Source organism: Petaurus breviceps, unplaced genomic scaffold, assembly GCF_028583685.1.
Source record: "Petaurus breviceps papuanus isolate PSGF00001 unplaced genomic scaffold, PetGlider_PUasm1.0 567, whole genome shotgun sequence".
In the NCBI taxonomy this organism is placed as follows: Eukaryota; Metazoa; Chordata; class Mammalia; order Diprotodontia; family Petauridae; genus Petaurus; species Petaurus breviceps.
This window is the reverse complement of record NW_027186383.1, coordinates 8,335,680-8,349,853: the sequence shown is the minus strand read 5'-3', so window position 1 is coordinate 8,349,853 and position 14,174 is coordinate 8,335,680. Positions and strand designations below refer to the sequence as shown.

General features: G+C 45.8%; 1 protein-coding gene across 2 annotated transcripts in view; it reads right to left on the bottom strand.

Moving 5' to 3' along the window:
- The window catches only part of NGEF (neuronal guanine nucleotide exchange factor), an 88,351-nt gene that overhangs the window by 27,243 nt on the left and 46,934 nt on the right, over window positions 1-14,174 (bottom strand). For both annotated transcript variants that reach the window (XM_069103242.1, XM_069103241.1), the window contains 2 exons: window positions 5,401-5,561; window positions 359-511 (listed from right to left, as the gene is read on the bottom strand). In XM_069103242.1, the coding sequence (XP_068959343.1) occupies window positions 359-511; window positions 5,401-5,561 (314 nt within the window). The remainder of the gene's footprint in view (window positions 1-358; window positions 512-5,400; window positions 5,562-14,174) is intronic.

Below are 14,174 nucleotides of genomic sequence, written 5' to 3'. Positions count from 1 at the left end.
CTGTCTCTCTGGTCTGTGTCTGTGTCTGTCTCAGTCTGTCTCTGTCTCTGTCTGTCTGTCTGTCTGTCTCAGTCCATCTCTATCTCTGTCTGTCTCTCTGGTCTGTGTCTGTGTCTGTCTCAGTCCCTGTCTCTGTCTCTCTCTGTGTCTGTATCTGTCTCAGTCCGTCTCTGTCTCTCTCTGTGTCTGTGTCTGTCTCAGTCTGTCTCTGTCTGTCTCTGTGTGTGTGTCTCTCTCTCCCCCCTTTCTCTGTGTCTCTCTCTGTCTTCATCTCTCTATCTCTGCTTGTCTCTCACAAAAACACATATGCACAGCTTCTTTCAAACCAAGCAATCTCGAGTAACACCACAGAACTCACAGAAGCTGCTTGTAGGCTCTCTCCTGATACGTCTGGTTGGAGACGTAGGTGATATAGACAGAAAAGTGACTGGCTGCGTGCTGGTAGACGATGTCACACACGTCGGAGATGACAATGTTCTCTTCCATGCGATGCTCCAGCTCTAAGAGGAACCTGAAATCACCAGCCAAGAATCCACAGTCAGGATCAGGAGGGTTTTCCCTTCCTTGTGTGAAAGAGGATTTTCCTAGTAATTGTTATCTTGGAGATTCAGAGCTGCCCCATCCTCCTTTCTTTCAGTCAGAAGAACATTACATCTAACTGGGTCTGTTCCTGCTCCTTGCATTGCCCAGACAGGTCTGGGAGAATGTTGATTCCTCCCTAAGGTCAAGATAGATGATATGGAAATTGATGTCTCTCTGACCAAGGTTAAGTGACCAAAGTCATGTGCCTCAAGACCCACTTTAATATAACCCACCCCCAGTGTGTTGACCAGTCAAAGTTGACTGGTACCCCTTGGGAATGCCTACTCTTCGAAGGGTATATAACCCTGTGCCCCCAACCCCCAAATCAAGCCGGCTCTGGACTGTAACTTCCATGCAATGTGTATGTATCACCAGCTTGAGAGAAATTAAAACATGCACACAACCTAATTCCGTCTGTCTCTTTTTAGAACAAATCCTGTGGAGGTTGACATTTTATTATGGGGTCACAGACCTAGAACTCAGTCCATCGAATCCAACCCCCTCATTTCACAGAGGAGGAAACTGAGGCTCAGACAGGTGAAGTGAATTGCTCAGGGTCACACATCTGGGCCATAGGATCAGATAGAAAGAGCTGGATGAGAATCGACTGCCTCATTTTATAGATGAGAAAACTGAGGCCCAGAGAAGTTACATGACTTGCCCAGGGTCACCAAAGCAGGTAATGGAGGGGGAGGGCACCAGCCATGTGGCCGGCACCGTGCTAAGAACTACAGATATGATCTCGCTTGTACTGGAGAGGATCTCAGAGGCATCTAGTCTTCCCCCCTCTTTTAACAGATGAGGAAACTGAGGCCCCCAAGGAGCTGGGGTCTCACCTCTTTTCAGAATCTGTTGCTCCTTCTGACCGCGGGCCCCTTCCCCTTCCTTCCCTTGATCTCAGAAGAATCAGAGAAACAGACTCGGCAGAACGAAGGCTGACTCAACAGCGGCCGGTTTTGTCTTATGATCTCTTCTGCTCCAGCCCCTTCATTTTTTAAACGAAGGAGCAGAGGATCCTGGAGGGAGAGTGACTTGTCCTAAATGCCTCTGACTATCGTGGTCATGTAGCCAGTAAGTGTCAGAGGGAGGGTCTGAACCCAGGCCTGCTCAGAGGGGGATCCGGTACGGTGGGAAAGAGTCTGGGGCAGGTTGGGTTTCAGTCCCCCTTGGATTCAATTTACTGGCTGTGTGCCCCCGGCCAAATCACTTCTCTCTGATTCTTATTTTCCTCACCTGTAAAATGGAGCTAAGAGCAGCATCTGCCTGCCAGGGCTGTTGTGACGATCAGTGAGAGAATCCTGTCAGCTGCTGTGTTTGCTAATGGAGCCAGGGAACTGGGTGCTGCTCCTGAGCCCCGGCAGCTGACAGATCCCGTCAAGGAGGAAACAGGGAATGCAAACCTCACGAAGGCCACGGGCAAAGGCAGATTCGATTCTCCTGGTGATTCATCACTGGGGGATTGCAGGTAATTTTTTCCTCCCCATGAAGTTGCTAATCATAGATTTTTTGTTCTTTCCTCCGTCACTCCTTCCCCCCAGCCCTCTAAATGCAGCAAAATGGAAAATGCAAAGTTAAAAAAAATCCACAGCATGAAAATAAGCCAGAAGGTGCCTTAGAGAGGACTGTGCTGAAGAAAAATACTATTTAATATCAAAAACAATGGACAAAAAGACATGCGCCCTTAGTGCGCATGTGTGTGAATTATAATTAGACCCAAGTTGGACCGGCAGTGCGCAACGGGGGGACTGCAGGGTTTGGAGCCAGAAGAATGGTTTTGAATCCTGTTTCTGGTGTTTTCCACCTGCATGACCTTGGGCAGGTCACTTCCCCCATGGGCCTCCATTTCCTCATCTGTAAAAATGTGGGGGATCAGAAAGGATCACAAAGATCCTTTGGCTCTAAGTCACTTCCTCTCTCTGGGGCCTCAGTTTCTCCACATGTACAAATGATAGGTTGAACAAGATGACCTGTAACATCCCTTTCAGTTCTAAATCTGTAATACCAGGACTGCTCAGGGCCTCAGTTGATGGTGTTAGGACAGATGACCTCTGAGGTACCTTCCGTCTCTAACTCTGTGCATGCTGGAATCCAATGAGTCTGACAACAGCTCCTTCCTGTTCTTCACATTTTCCTGTTTGCTTTCTAGCTTCCTCTCCTATGTGTATGTACACATGCACACACTCACACACACGCGCACACACACATGCGCCCCCACACACAAGCTTTATATTACATAGACAGAGAGACGTGGTGGTGCTGGTGGCATGCGTGTTTATGCATCTGCGGAATAGTCACCCATGTTGGAGAGGTCTTTGGATGGGAAACGTAAGCATGAAAACAAGCGCAGCCAGCCCGGCCCTGTGCTGGGGTGCAAGCCAGCTTCCCAAGGCCACACTGTGGCAGAGAAAAGCCCGGAGGAGCCCTCACTGAAGGCCGGCAGCCACTGCCCGGAAGCCCACTTCTGAGGGATCTTCCAGCTGGGGACGGTGGCTGGAGAAGGTCCATGGTCTCTGAACTTGCTCCCAGCTCTGAAATTCCCTGATTCTGTGAATCCCCCAGCTCTGCCAATGACTACCTGGGTAGCCTTGAGCAAGCCACCTGAACCTCTGGGACTCGGTTTCCTCAACTGTAAAATGCAGATGATAATTCTTACCACTAGCTCCTTTGCCATTTATGGAGAGGAAACACTTTGTAGATCTTTTCTGGACCAGACCCTATGATTTCATTAGTACAGGAACCCCCTCCACTAATGCAGATGAGCATTTCTTAAGGCTGTTGTCTAGTGCACTGAGAAGTGGGGTTGGCCCAGCATCAGGTGGAACACTTCAGAGTTGGGTCTCAAACCCAGGTTTCCCCCCCTAGGAGACAAGCTCTCTATCTATTACTCCCCGGGGCTCTCAATGATAAAAATGAAGAAAAATACATTCTTTCTTTTTTTGCCAGGATGGCAAAACCGCATTTCTTTTTCTTTTTTTTAACATTCACTTTTAAAATTTTGAGTTCCAAAGTCTCTCCCTCCTTCCAGCTCCCCTCCCACTCATTGTGAAGGTAACAACAGGATCTCCATGACATGTGAAGTCCCGCAAAAACACAAAGTCCCACGTTAATTTAGAATACATCCTTAAGAGCTAGCTGTATAAACTGTATACTCCAGCCCACCTCGGACGCTGGGTGACTTTACCTCTGTTTCCTCATCTGTGAAATGGGCACAATAATAGCATCTCCCTGAGAAACACAGGATTGTTCTGAGAAAAGTGCCGTCAAAAACCTTAAAATGCCACATAAGGGAGTTCGTGTGAAGAAGCCCCCATTTCCTGACTTCGGGAGAGTTTATTTCTTTCCTGCTCTGACCCTGCTCTCTAAGGCTTTCGTGGACAGGTAGCCACCATACTGAAATAGGCCACAGTTCCAGGGGGTATTCTGAATGTTCTAAGAAGGCTCAAAGGCTGGCTTCCAATTCCAGGAGACCCGGGTTTGAATACCACTTCAGATATCTGTTCTTATGTGACTCAGGGCCATCTGCATTGGTAAAGGGAGCTTCCTTTCTGGGAGCTCCCTCTGTCCCACAAGTCACATGTCTATCCCTCCTCCTCCAAATCGGGTTTCCATGGATACTGAGTAGTGTCAATGTATTCTGGGTCCTCATCATGTGACGTAAGAAATGGGACAATATAAATCTCTTCACAAAAAAATGGGAAGGAAGCTGTCCTAAAGACATTTTTGTCACATCTTTGGCTTAAATTCTGGGGTGCTAAGCACATTTTGGCAAAAATTCCCAACAAATGCTTCCTGAAGTTCCTACCCTCTCCCACCTCCTCCCGCCTCTGGTGGACTAACCCTAGATTCAGGCCCTCCCTGTTCGCAGGCACACGAGCCTGGGAGCTGCCCACACTGGGATGTGAACACTACCTTCTGAAGGAATCTCAGCCGTGTTCTCCAGGCTTATCTTTGCCAGGGCTGGTCCTACAGACCCAAAACCTATTGCCCTTTCTCTTCTGGAAGCTGGGTGAAGGGTAAATGAACAAAGGTCACTAAGATCTTTTAGCTTGGCTGGATATAAGGTACCACTTTGCACGGAAGATGCTTGGGAGCGCCATATTGGTTATGGATTTGATTTGATTTCATCTCCACTTTGTGCCATCATAATGCTTTTCAGTTTGGCACAGATCTATCAGTTGGGAGACAACACAATTTGGTCTGCCTAAGGGGAAAGAACTATATTCTAATTCTAACTCTGCGACCACTTTGGCCTCAGTTTCCTTATCTGTGAAACCCAAAGGGTTCTAATGGATTTCAGTAGGTCTGTGAATCTGGATGGGAAAAACAATTAAGTCTTTATTTTCATTGACTTCTAAATGAAATGTAGCATTTCCTTCAATTATGAATTTTCAAAATAATTACTCTGAGACTTGGCTCCCTGATCCATGATTTCATCAGTGCTGGAAGTCCCTGGGTGTGGAAACTCCCTGTACTGAGGCAGATAGGTAGCGTCTGTTCTCTAACTTATCTCCTTAAACCAAGGATTCTTAACTTCTCTGTGCAATTTCTGTGCTTTGGCAGTCTGGGGAAGGAACCCTTTGCGGTCTGTGGGCCCCCAACTAAGAAGCCCTGTTGCAGAGATGCTAAGACTTGCTCAGAACCGAACAGCCCAAGTCTTCCCGAGTCCGAGGCCAGCTCACAACACCTCATGGTCTCTACCTGGCACACAGCAGGTGTTTCCAACGCTTGGTGAATGCTTGAATGACTGACAGGTGATGTCACTGTTAGGGTTTCTATAAGATGGCGGGCCGCTCACTGGCCAGCATGGAAGTCTCTTACCGTTCGCTAACGGCCATGACGTCCAGGACATTGGAGAAAAGGATGTGGGACTCTGAGGGGTGGAGGATCTTCTTGAGCCGCTCATTGTCCATGAAGTGAGACACCAGCAGGCTTAAGCTTTTGTAATAGGAGGCTTCGGACGTGACCAGTTCGAACATGGCCTGGTTTGGGGGAGACACAAAAGGAAAATATGAGGCTGGGGGCTCCATGCTGCCCATCGGAGGGGCCGCCTGCCCCATCATCAGTGCTCCTGAGGGGCAGCCTGCTTGTTTAGCTTGGCCCCAAAGGCCAGGACTAAGGGGCAGAGAGGCAGAGGCAGGCCTGATGCTAGGGAAGACTTCTCAGCATTCAGAGCTGTTCAGAAGCAGAACAGGCCACCTGGGGAGGCAGGGGGTTGCCCCTTACTGGATATTTTCTTTTCTTTTTTTTTTTTTTAAGCAATCGGGGTTAAGTAACTTGCTCAAGGTTACACGGCCAGTTATTTTCTGGGTGGGTGCTAAGTATCTGAGCCCAGATTTGATCCCCAGGTCATCCCAACACTGGAGCCAGTGCTCTTACTCGCTGTGCTACCTGGCCGCCCCCCTTACTGGATATTTTCAAACAGGGGCTGAATGACCACTCACTTGTCTACTGATACAGAGCAGCTTTATGGTAATGGAGAGGTTAGACTCTTAGATGGCCCGAGACCCCTGCCCGCTCTGAGCTGCTGGGATTCTTATATATAAACACAAGTAGATTGAAACCCTCTGAAATCCCAGCAGGGAAGGCCTCAGGGGCCAGCTCACGAACCAGAGTTTCTTCCTACATCTGGCTGGACAAGTGGCCATCTAGCCTCTTCTCAAAGACCCCCAACAGCCCAGCTGTGCACGGATGGGAAGGACTTCTTTGAAAATATCAGTAATAGTTTGCCTCTCTAGATTTCATTCCCCCACCCCCACCCCTCAACTCAGACCTCTTGGGCCTTTTTCTGTCCAGGCTGATCCCATCTTTCTGGTCATCTCCTTCCTAACCTTGGGACTTTTCTGGTCTCCTTGATCTCAATTCCCTTTCCCCCTCCCTGCCCCATCAATGACCAAGTCTTATAGTTTCTGTTTCCATTGTCTCTGTCTCCCTTTCTCCACTCACAAAGCTCATCCCTTCTTGGTTGGATTATTAATTGCAATTGCTCCCAATTGGTCTAGATCTATGAGTCTACAATTGTTCTGACTTCCTTCCTTTGCTCCCTCCACCCCACAAATGCCCTCTGAGGGAGAAGGGTGCTGATTCTGGATTTTGTGTCCCTGCAGTGGCCACTTAGGGTCATTTGAAGGCCAGGCCTCTAGTGGGGGGGGCAGCGGTGGGGAGAAGGGGAGAGGAAGGGGACGAATCCACCCTGTGGTTGCCGCCTCCCTCCCTCCCTGGGCCTCAGACTCCTCTGGTATTTCTTGACTCCATCCACAGTTTCTGCTCTAACTCTAGGGATCAAATGCCCCAAGTTACCTTCAGAGGCTCATAGAACTAGAGATGGAAATTCAATTTCAATTCAATGAATGTTTATTAATTAAATAATTTCTTTATTTGGGGCTCAAGTAAAGGGAATGGTCCATGGCCATATTATTCTGTGCTGGGCACTGCCCTAAACACTAGGGATGCAGAAAAGAAATAGAGAGTGCCTGCCCTCAAGGAGCTTATAATCTAACTGGGGACACGAATGAAACAAAGGGGCCTGGAGGAGAGGGAAGGTGAAGGGAAGGCTCCCTGGGAGCATCTCGCCGATTCCTAGGAGTTTAGAACAAGCCTGTCTGAAAGGACTTCCGGCATCATTCAGTCTCAACCTTTTGTTTTACTGTGGTAGGAACCTGATTTCCAGGGCTGTGAAAAGTCAACAGAGGCAGGATTTGAAGCCAGGCCTTCTGACTGCTGAGTCAGCATTCTTTCCACTTTACCTCTGCATATGAGAAAGTATTCAGGTATTCTCTGATAATTTATTCCTCACAACAAAACGCCCCTACACCTACATGTGCCTTTTGGAGGGGTCTCCAAGAGGGAAGGAATTGGGCTTTGGCTGTGGAGCATTTGACATTTCAGAGCCCATGGCAGATAACACTGTTCAGACCTCAAAGGCTCCCAGAAACTCACCACCCTGGCCCTGGGCTCCCCCTACCTCCAGCTCTCCCTTCTGTCTGCAGGGAGTTATCAGCTATTGGAAGCCTCAGGAATGTCAAAGTACACAGCTCGTGTTTTAGCGGAAGGAGGAGAGCCCAGAAGTTGGGGATCTGGATCCACCTCCTTACTGGGTGGGGAAGGGGAAACCAGTTAGAAGCATCAGGTGGGGCCAGCAGAGAAGGAAGCAGATGGGCCTGTCCTTGGAGCAGGTAAAGGAGAGGGGGCCAGCTGGGGAGCTGGCCCAGCCTTGGGGAGGACACTTGTAGGGAGCCCAGAGGCCTCTAGTCCAAAGGCTTCATTTTACAGATGAGCAGACCCAGACCCAGGGAGGTGAGGGACTGGGCCAAGGCCACACAGATAGTAAACACCAGAGGTGGGATGGGAGCCAGATCAACCACAGACCACCAGGAGGGCAAGTCTGCTTTACAGAGGCCCCTCTTCCCTGTTTTGGAAATCAGGACAGAGTCTGCCCTACTCCAGGTGGGTGAGATTAGCCCTGAGGTCCTCTTCCCCTTTATCACTTCCTCTTGCAAATCATCTTCCCCCAATAGACTCTTGAGGGCAGACTTTCTCTTTTTTCTTATTTGTATCCCCAGGGCTTAGCACAGTATTATAGACACTTAATAAATATTTATTGACCATCTCAAAGGTCACTAACAGGGTCTGACCCCAACACATTTTGGGTTTTTTTTCCCCAATACCTGGGGATGTAGCTTGCCAAGGCCTAGCATCTTAACATCATCGAGGGCAGCTAAATGCTCTCTATATGTCCTGCTATCTGGAGTTTCAGGCCCCTACCAGCCATGCTTGTTCTGTCCTTGTAATTCAAGGGGATCAGTCTCCTTGACAGAAGAGGTGAAGCAGGAAGAAGAGCTGAGCTGGTCAATCTTCTTTCCATATCTACTACTGTCATGCCAACCAGAGACACCACCATCTTTCTTCTTGGACCCTCCCCCCCCCACCCCAAAATAGCTCTTTCTTTCTTTTGTCTAAGTCATTTAAAAATCCAAGGATGCCGATCAGCTCCCTGTGCTTCTACATTCACGACAGACGGGAAATCGACGGAGAATGGTTGGACATACACTCCAGATTTGGAGAGAGGAGATGTCTGAGGGAAAAAGATAAAGGATAGAAAGGAAACCATGAACTAAAATTATATAGGGGAAATCAGCTCAGGAGGAGTGGGAATGAATTTCAGAAGACCAGGGTTTGAAGCCTCAGCCATGCCACTCACTATCTGTGTGACCTTGGACAAGTACCTAGCCACTGAATTTCCTCATCTGTAAAATGAAGGGACTGGACTCAGTGGCCTCTAAGGCCTCTTCCAGCTCTAAATCCATGATCTTGTGGTCAGAAACCTCAGAAGATACAGGGAGAAACAAGTTTGATGAGGAAGAATAAGGGAGAGAGATGGATGTGGATGCACAGGGAACTCACTGACTTAGAGGCTTCAAAGATACATACAGAAGATGGGAGCAAGGGCAGGTGATAGAGGATGAAAGAAAGCAACAAGGCATTTTCCAGTAAGAATACCATCAGGGGTGTTAACCCTTAACGAGCAGCGAAAGGCTGACAGGGAATTAAAGCCAAGGAAAAAGGGGATTTTTAGCCACCTTGGGGAAAAGCAGAAGGTTCAAGAAAAGGTTTTCTTTAGCAGGAATTGGACGTTAACAACTAATTACACAGAGAGAGCAGAGCCACTGGACTCTCTTGTTTTGTTTCTGTTTGCTCATTCAAGGAGAATAACCTTTGTCCTGGAAAGGACAGAACAAAAACAGCTCGGGCCCAAGATAAGGAAGGAGATCATAAGGGAGTTCCTGGCTGCCCTTCGGGGGTTCAAGTCACCTGGCTCCCATGAGCTGCCTCCTAGGGTCCTGGAGCGGCTAACAGACGTGACTACTAAGTCAATGCCCTTCGAAAGATTGTGGAGAAGGGGAGAGGCAAGTCAGGACTGAAGAAAGGCAAATGTTTCCCTGACTTTCAGGAGAGGGAAAAGAATGGAATGTTGGACAGTGAGGCTGACCATAATTGCTGGCAAAATTCCAGAACATGTTATTCAAGGGGTGGTTGGTAAACTTCTAGAAAAGGAGGCAATCAGCACAAAGGCCAGAAGGACTTTACTGAATCAATCAGTCAAACAGCAAGTACTAATGCCTCCCCTTCAGACTGCCTCCACATACTTGAATGCACACACTTAGTTACTTGCGGTCTCTACCAGTAGAATATGGTGGAGGGGCTGAGTTTCCCAACCCCCTCCTCTCCTTTCTTTGTATTCCCAGCATAGTGCCTGGAGTGTGTGTAGTAGGCATTTAATAGTCGGTCGGCCAACAAACATCACTCTGAGGACAAGTGACCCTTGTCCTAGGGCTGGGAATACAAGTACAAAGAATGAAACAATCTCTGCTCACAAGGGTTTGTAATGGGTGGTGTGTGTGTGTGTGTGTGTGTGCGTGTGTGTGTGTGTAAAAATACAGCTCTCCCACATCACAAGGGCTAGAGGTGCAGCTCCCCCTTGATCTGGAAAATCCAAGGCAAATTTTTTGGCCCTCCCTTCATACCAGAGAAGAAATTTGAATTATGATGTCATTAAAGATGAAATATGTTGATATTGTATAATACCACACATATATTTGATGCATTTCTAAGTTTCTAAGTTTTTTCTGTTATCTGCTGGCCTTCATGTGTCAGCTGCGGCTTCCACAGACTCCCCCCAAATTCCCATTTAGTTTCTTATGCTGACCTGCAATACGTTGAAACTTCAACAGGGAAAGTTATGCTGTGGGAGAGGTAACTGTACATAGCGAGTGGTTACATTCAAGAGAGCCGGGAAGGAGGCCACTGGCTTTAGGGAACGTGTAGTTTAGATCAGGATTCATTCAGAAGATGGCACCTGAAATGGATCTTAAAGGAAGAGAACTCTATGAAGTGGAAGGAGACCTGAGTTCAAATTTGACCCCAGACACTGGTTATGTGACCCTGGGCAAGTTGCTTAATCTTGATTGCCTCCCAAGAAAGAAAAAGAAAAAAATAAAGAGAGAGAAGGAGCATATCAAAAATCGGGCAAAAAGTAAAAACAACGCCACCACCACCAAAAAAACGCAATAAAGTAAAAACCTTCAATTAAACACCAAAACGGAGATCCTGAAAATCAAAGGACAGGTGAACAAAATTGGAAGTTAAAAAAAACCCTGCTGATTTAATACATCAAACAAGGAGCTTTTGGGGGGAAGGAGTGGGATAGGCTAATTTGATTTAAAAAAAGAAAGAACAAAACCAAATTACTAGTATCAAAGATGAAAAAAGGCAAATTCACAACCAATGAAGAGGAAACAAAAGCAATTATTAGGAGCGATTTTGTTCAGTGATTATATTAATAAAAATGACACTCTAAACGAAATGGATTAATATTTATGAGAATATTAATTGTTTAGAAGAACAGAATAGGAAATAAAATCCTTCAGGAACTCTATCTTAGAAAAAGGAATCGAGCAAGCCATAAATGAACTCACTAAGAAAAAATCCCCTAAGACCAAACCGATTTACAAGCAAATCTACCAAACACTTAAAGACCAACTAAATTCAATAGAAATGCTGTCTATAGCAATGACAAGGAAAAAAATAGAAGCAATAAGTGTGGGCCCTGAAGAAACAAAAACCAAGGACTTCTTGCAGATATGATGGTTTGCCTGAAAAGCCCTAGAAAGTCAACTAAAAACCTCACAAACCATCGGCATTTCTGTATATTTCCAATAAATCCCAGCAAAGAGGCCTAGAAAAAGAAAGTCCATGAAAAGTAACTGCAGACAGCACCAAATACTTGCAAGTCTACCTGCCAAGAAACACAAACAAGAACTATATGAACACAATTACAAGACAATTTTCACAATAAAGATAGAAACCAAATAACTAGAGAAATATTAATTGCTCATGGGTAGGCTGAGTCAATATAATAAAAATGACAAAACTACCTAAACTAGTTTATTTATGTAGGCAGTTAAGTGGCACAATAGATAGAATGCCAGGCCTGGAGTCAGGAAGATCTGAGTTCAAATCCAGCCTCAGACACTTAGTAGCTGTATGACTTTGGGCAAGTTGGTTAACCCTGTTTGCCTCAGTTTCTTCATCTGTAAAATAAGCTGGAGAAGAAAATGGCAAATCACTCCAGTATCTCTGCCAAGAAAATCCTAAATGGGGTCACAAAGAATCAGACACAACTGCAGATGACTGGACAATTAGTGCCATACCAATCAAACTACCAAAGAATTACTTTATAGAACTAGAAAAAAATAACAAAATTCATCTGAAGGCACAAAATGTCAAGAATATAAAGTAAATTAATGAAAGAAGATAGGAAAGAAAGGGGCCTAGCATCATCAGATCTCAAATTATGTTACAAAGCTGTAATCATTAAACAATTTAGTACTGGGGAAGAAATATAGTTGTTGATAAGTGCAACAGATTAAGTTCACAATATATAGAAGCAAGTGAGCACAGTAGCCTAGGGATGATAAACCCAAAGATCCCAGCTATTAGGGCAAGAACTGATGGGAAAACTGGAACAGAGTCTGGCAGAAGCCAGGCACACACCAAATCTCACACCATATACCAAAGTAAGCTCAAAATGGGTTCATGATTTAAATATAAAGGGTGATATAAGCAAATCAGTGAGCCAGAAGAGAAATTACCTGTCATCTCTGGGTAGGGAAAGAGCTCACAACCAAACAAAAGATGCAGAGCTTCATAGGAGGTAAAATGGATAGTTATGGTTGTATGGAATGATTTTTTGGGTGCAAAGAAGACCAATATAGCAAAAATTAGAAGAAAAGTAAGAAATTGAGAAAAACGGGCGGCTAGGTGGCGCAGTGAATAGAGTCCTGAATCCTTGGAGTCAGGAGGATCTGAGTTCAAATCCGGCCTCAGACACCTAACACAAAAACTAGCCATGTGACCTTGGGCAAGTCACTTAACCCCAATTGCCCTCCAAAAAGGGAAAAAAAAAAGGAATTGAGAAAAACATCTTTGTAGCAAGTTTCTCTGATCAAGGTCTCATTTCTAAAATATATATGGACCTGAGCCAAATTTAGAAGAATAGGAGTCATTCCCCAATTGACAATTAGTTAAAGGATTTGAATAGGCAGTTTTGAAAAGAAGAAATCGAAGCTATCAATATTTTTGTTGTTCAGTTATTTCAGTTACGTTTGATTCTTCATGATTCCATGTTGGGTTTTCTTAGCAAAGACGCTGGAATCGTTTGCTATCCCAGGGTCACACAGCTAGTAAGTATCTGAAGGCAGATTTGAACCTAGGAAGATGAGTGTTCTTGACTCTGGGCCTGGCACTCTAGCCGCCGTTCCACCTACCTGCCCCCACTAATAATTAGATAATACAAATTAAAATAATTCTAAGGTACCATCTCACACCCATCAGATTGGCTAAGATGTCAAAAGAGGAAAATGACCAATGCTGGAGGGGATGGGGAAAACAGGTACACTAATACACACAGAAAATTTTGTGAGACAAGGTCGGGGGTGATTAGGGCAAAGGACAGAGTTGATGTACATTAATGTACATTCTGTACATTAAATAATAAAAATGTACAAACCAGGATAGATGTGTGTGTATATTTATATACATATATACACATAATTGATGTAAAAATCTATCTGGCATAAGTTGAAAAAATGTACTAAGTACATTGGAGCTCTTCTAAAAATATTCTCTTCTGAGAATATTATTTTAAAGTGACTTTTCTCTCTTTAACTGCCAACCTTTATCCTAACCTACAATATCTAAAAAGCTAAGCAGGATGCCAGGGAAAATTGGAAAGGAAAAAAAAGGCTCCAAATAAATGAACCATATAACATAAGATCACAAATTTGGAGCAGAAAGAAATAGCTAATCCAACTCCCTTGTTTTCAGATGAGGAAACTGAGGCCTAGAAAAGTATAATGACTTTTCCCAGGTCACAGAGGAAGTGTCAGAGGCAGGATTTGAACCCATGGCCTCTGACGCCAAATCCTGTGCCCTTTCTATAGCTCCAGGCTGTGGTCCATATGCTGTGTCCTTTACATTTTCCCCCTAGAATGAAACATAGAGGCAAAGACCCTTCTTTACTCTCCTCTGCCCTGTGATCAGTTGCTAAGATACATGAAGGCTAGAGCCATGTCTGCCATGGTGCTTGGATTGTGCTGAGAATAAAGGACGTACTGCTCAGAAACCAGTCCTGCTCGAGCCTAGGTGTCAATTCTATTCAATGAAAAGTTTATTTATTGAGCACTTATTATTACTGTGCTAGGTAGGACCTGGGAAGAAAAAGACGAAAGTGGAACTGCCCTCAAGGAGCTTACCCTCTACTGGGTGGTCAAATATTTGCCATTTCTTTGCTTTTTAACATTCTCTGACTTCTCCCCATGAAGCCTCTTCTGCATGAAGCCTCCCCTGATTCCAGTCCATCACCCTCCTTCCCCCTTCTTCCTTCCCTCCCTCCTTCCCCCTCCTCCCTTCCCTCCTTCCTTCCCTCCTTCCCTCTCCTTCCTTCCCTCCCTCCTTCCTTCCTTCCCTCCTTTCCCCTCCTTCCCTCCCTCCTTCCCCCTCCTTCCTTCCCTCCCTCCTTCCCCCTCCTTCCTTCC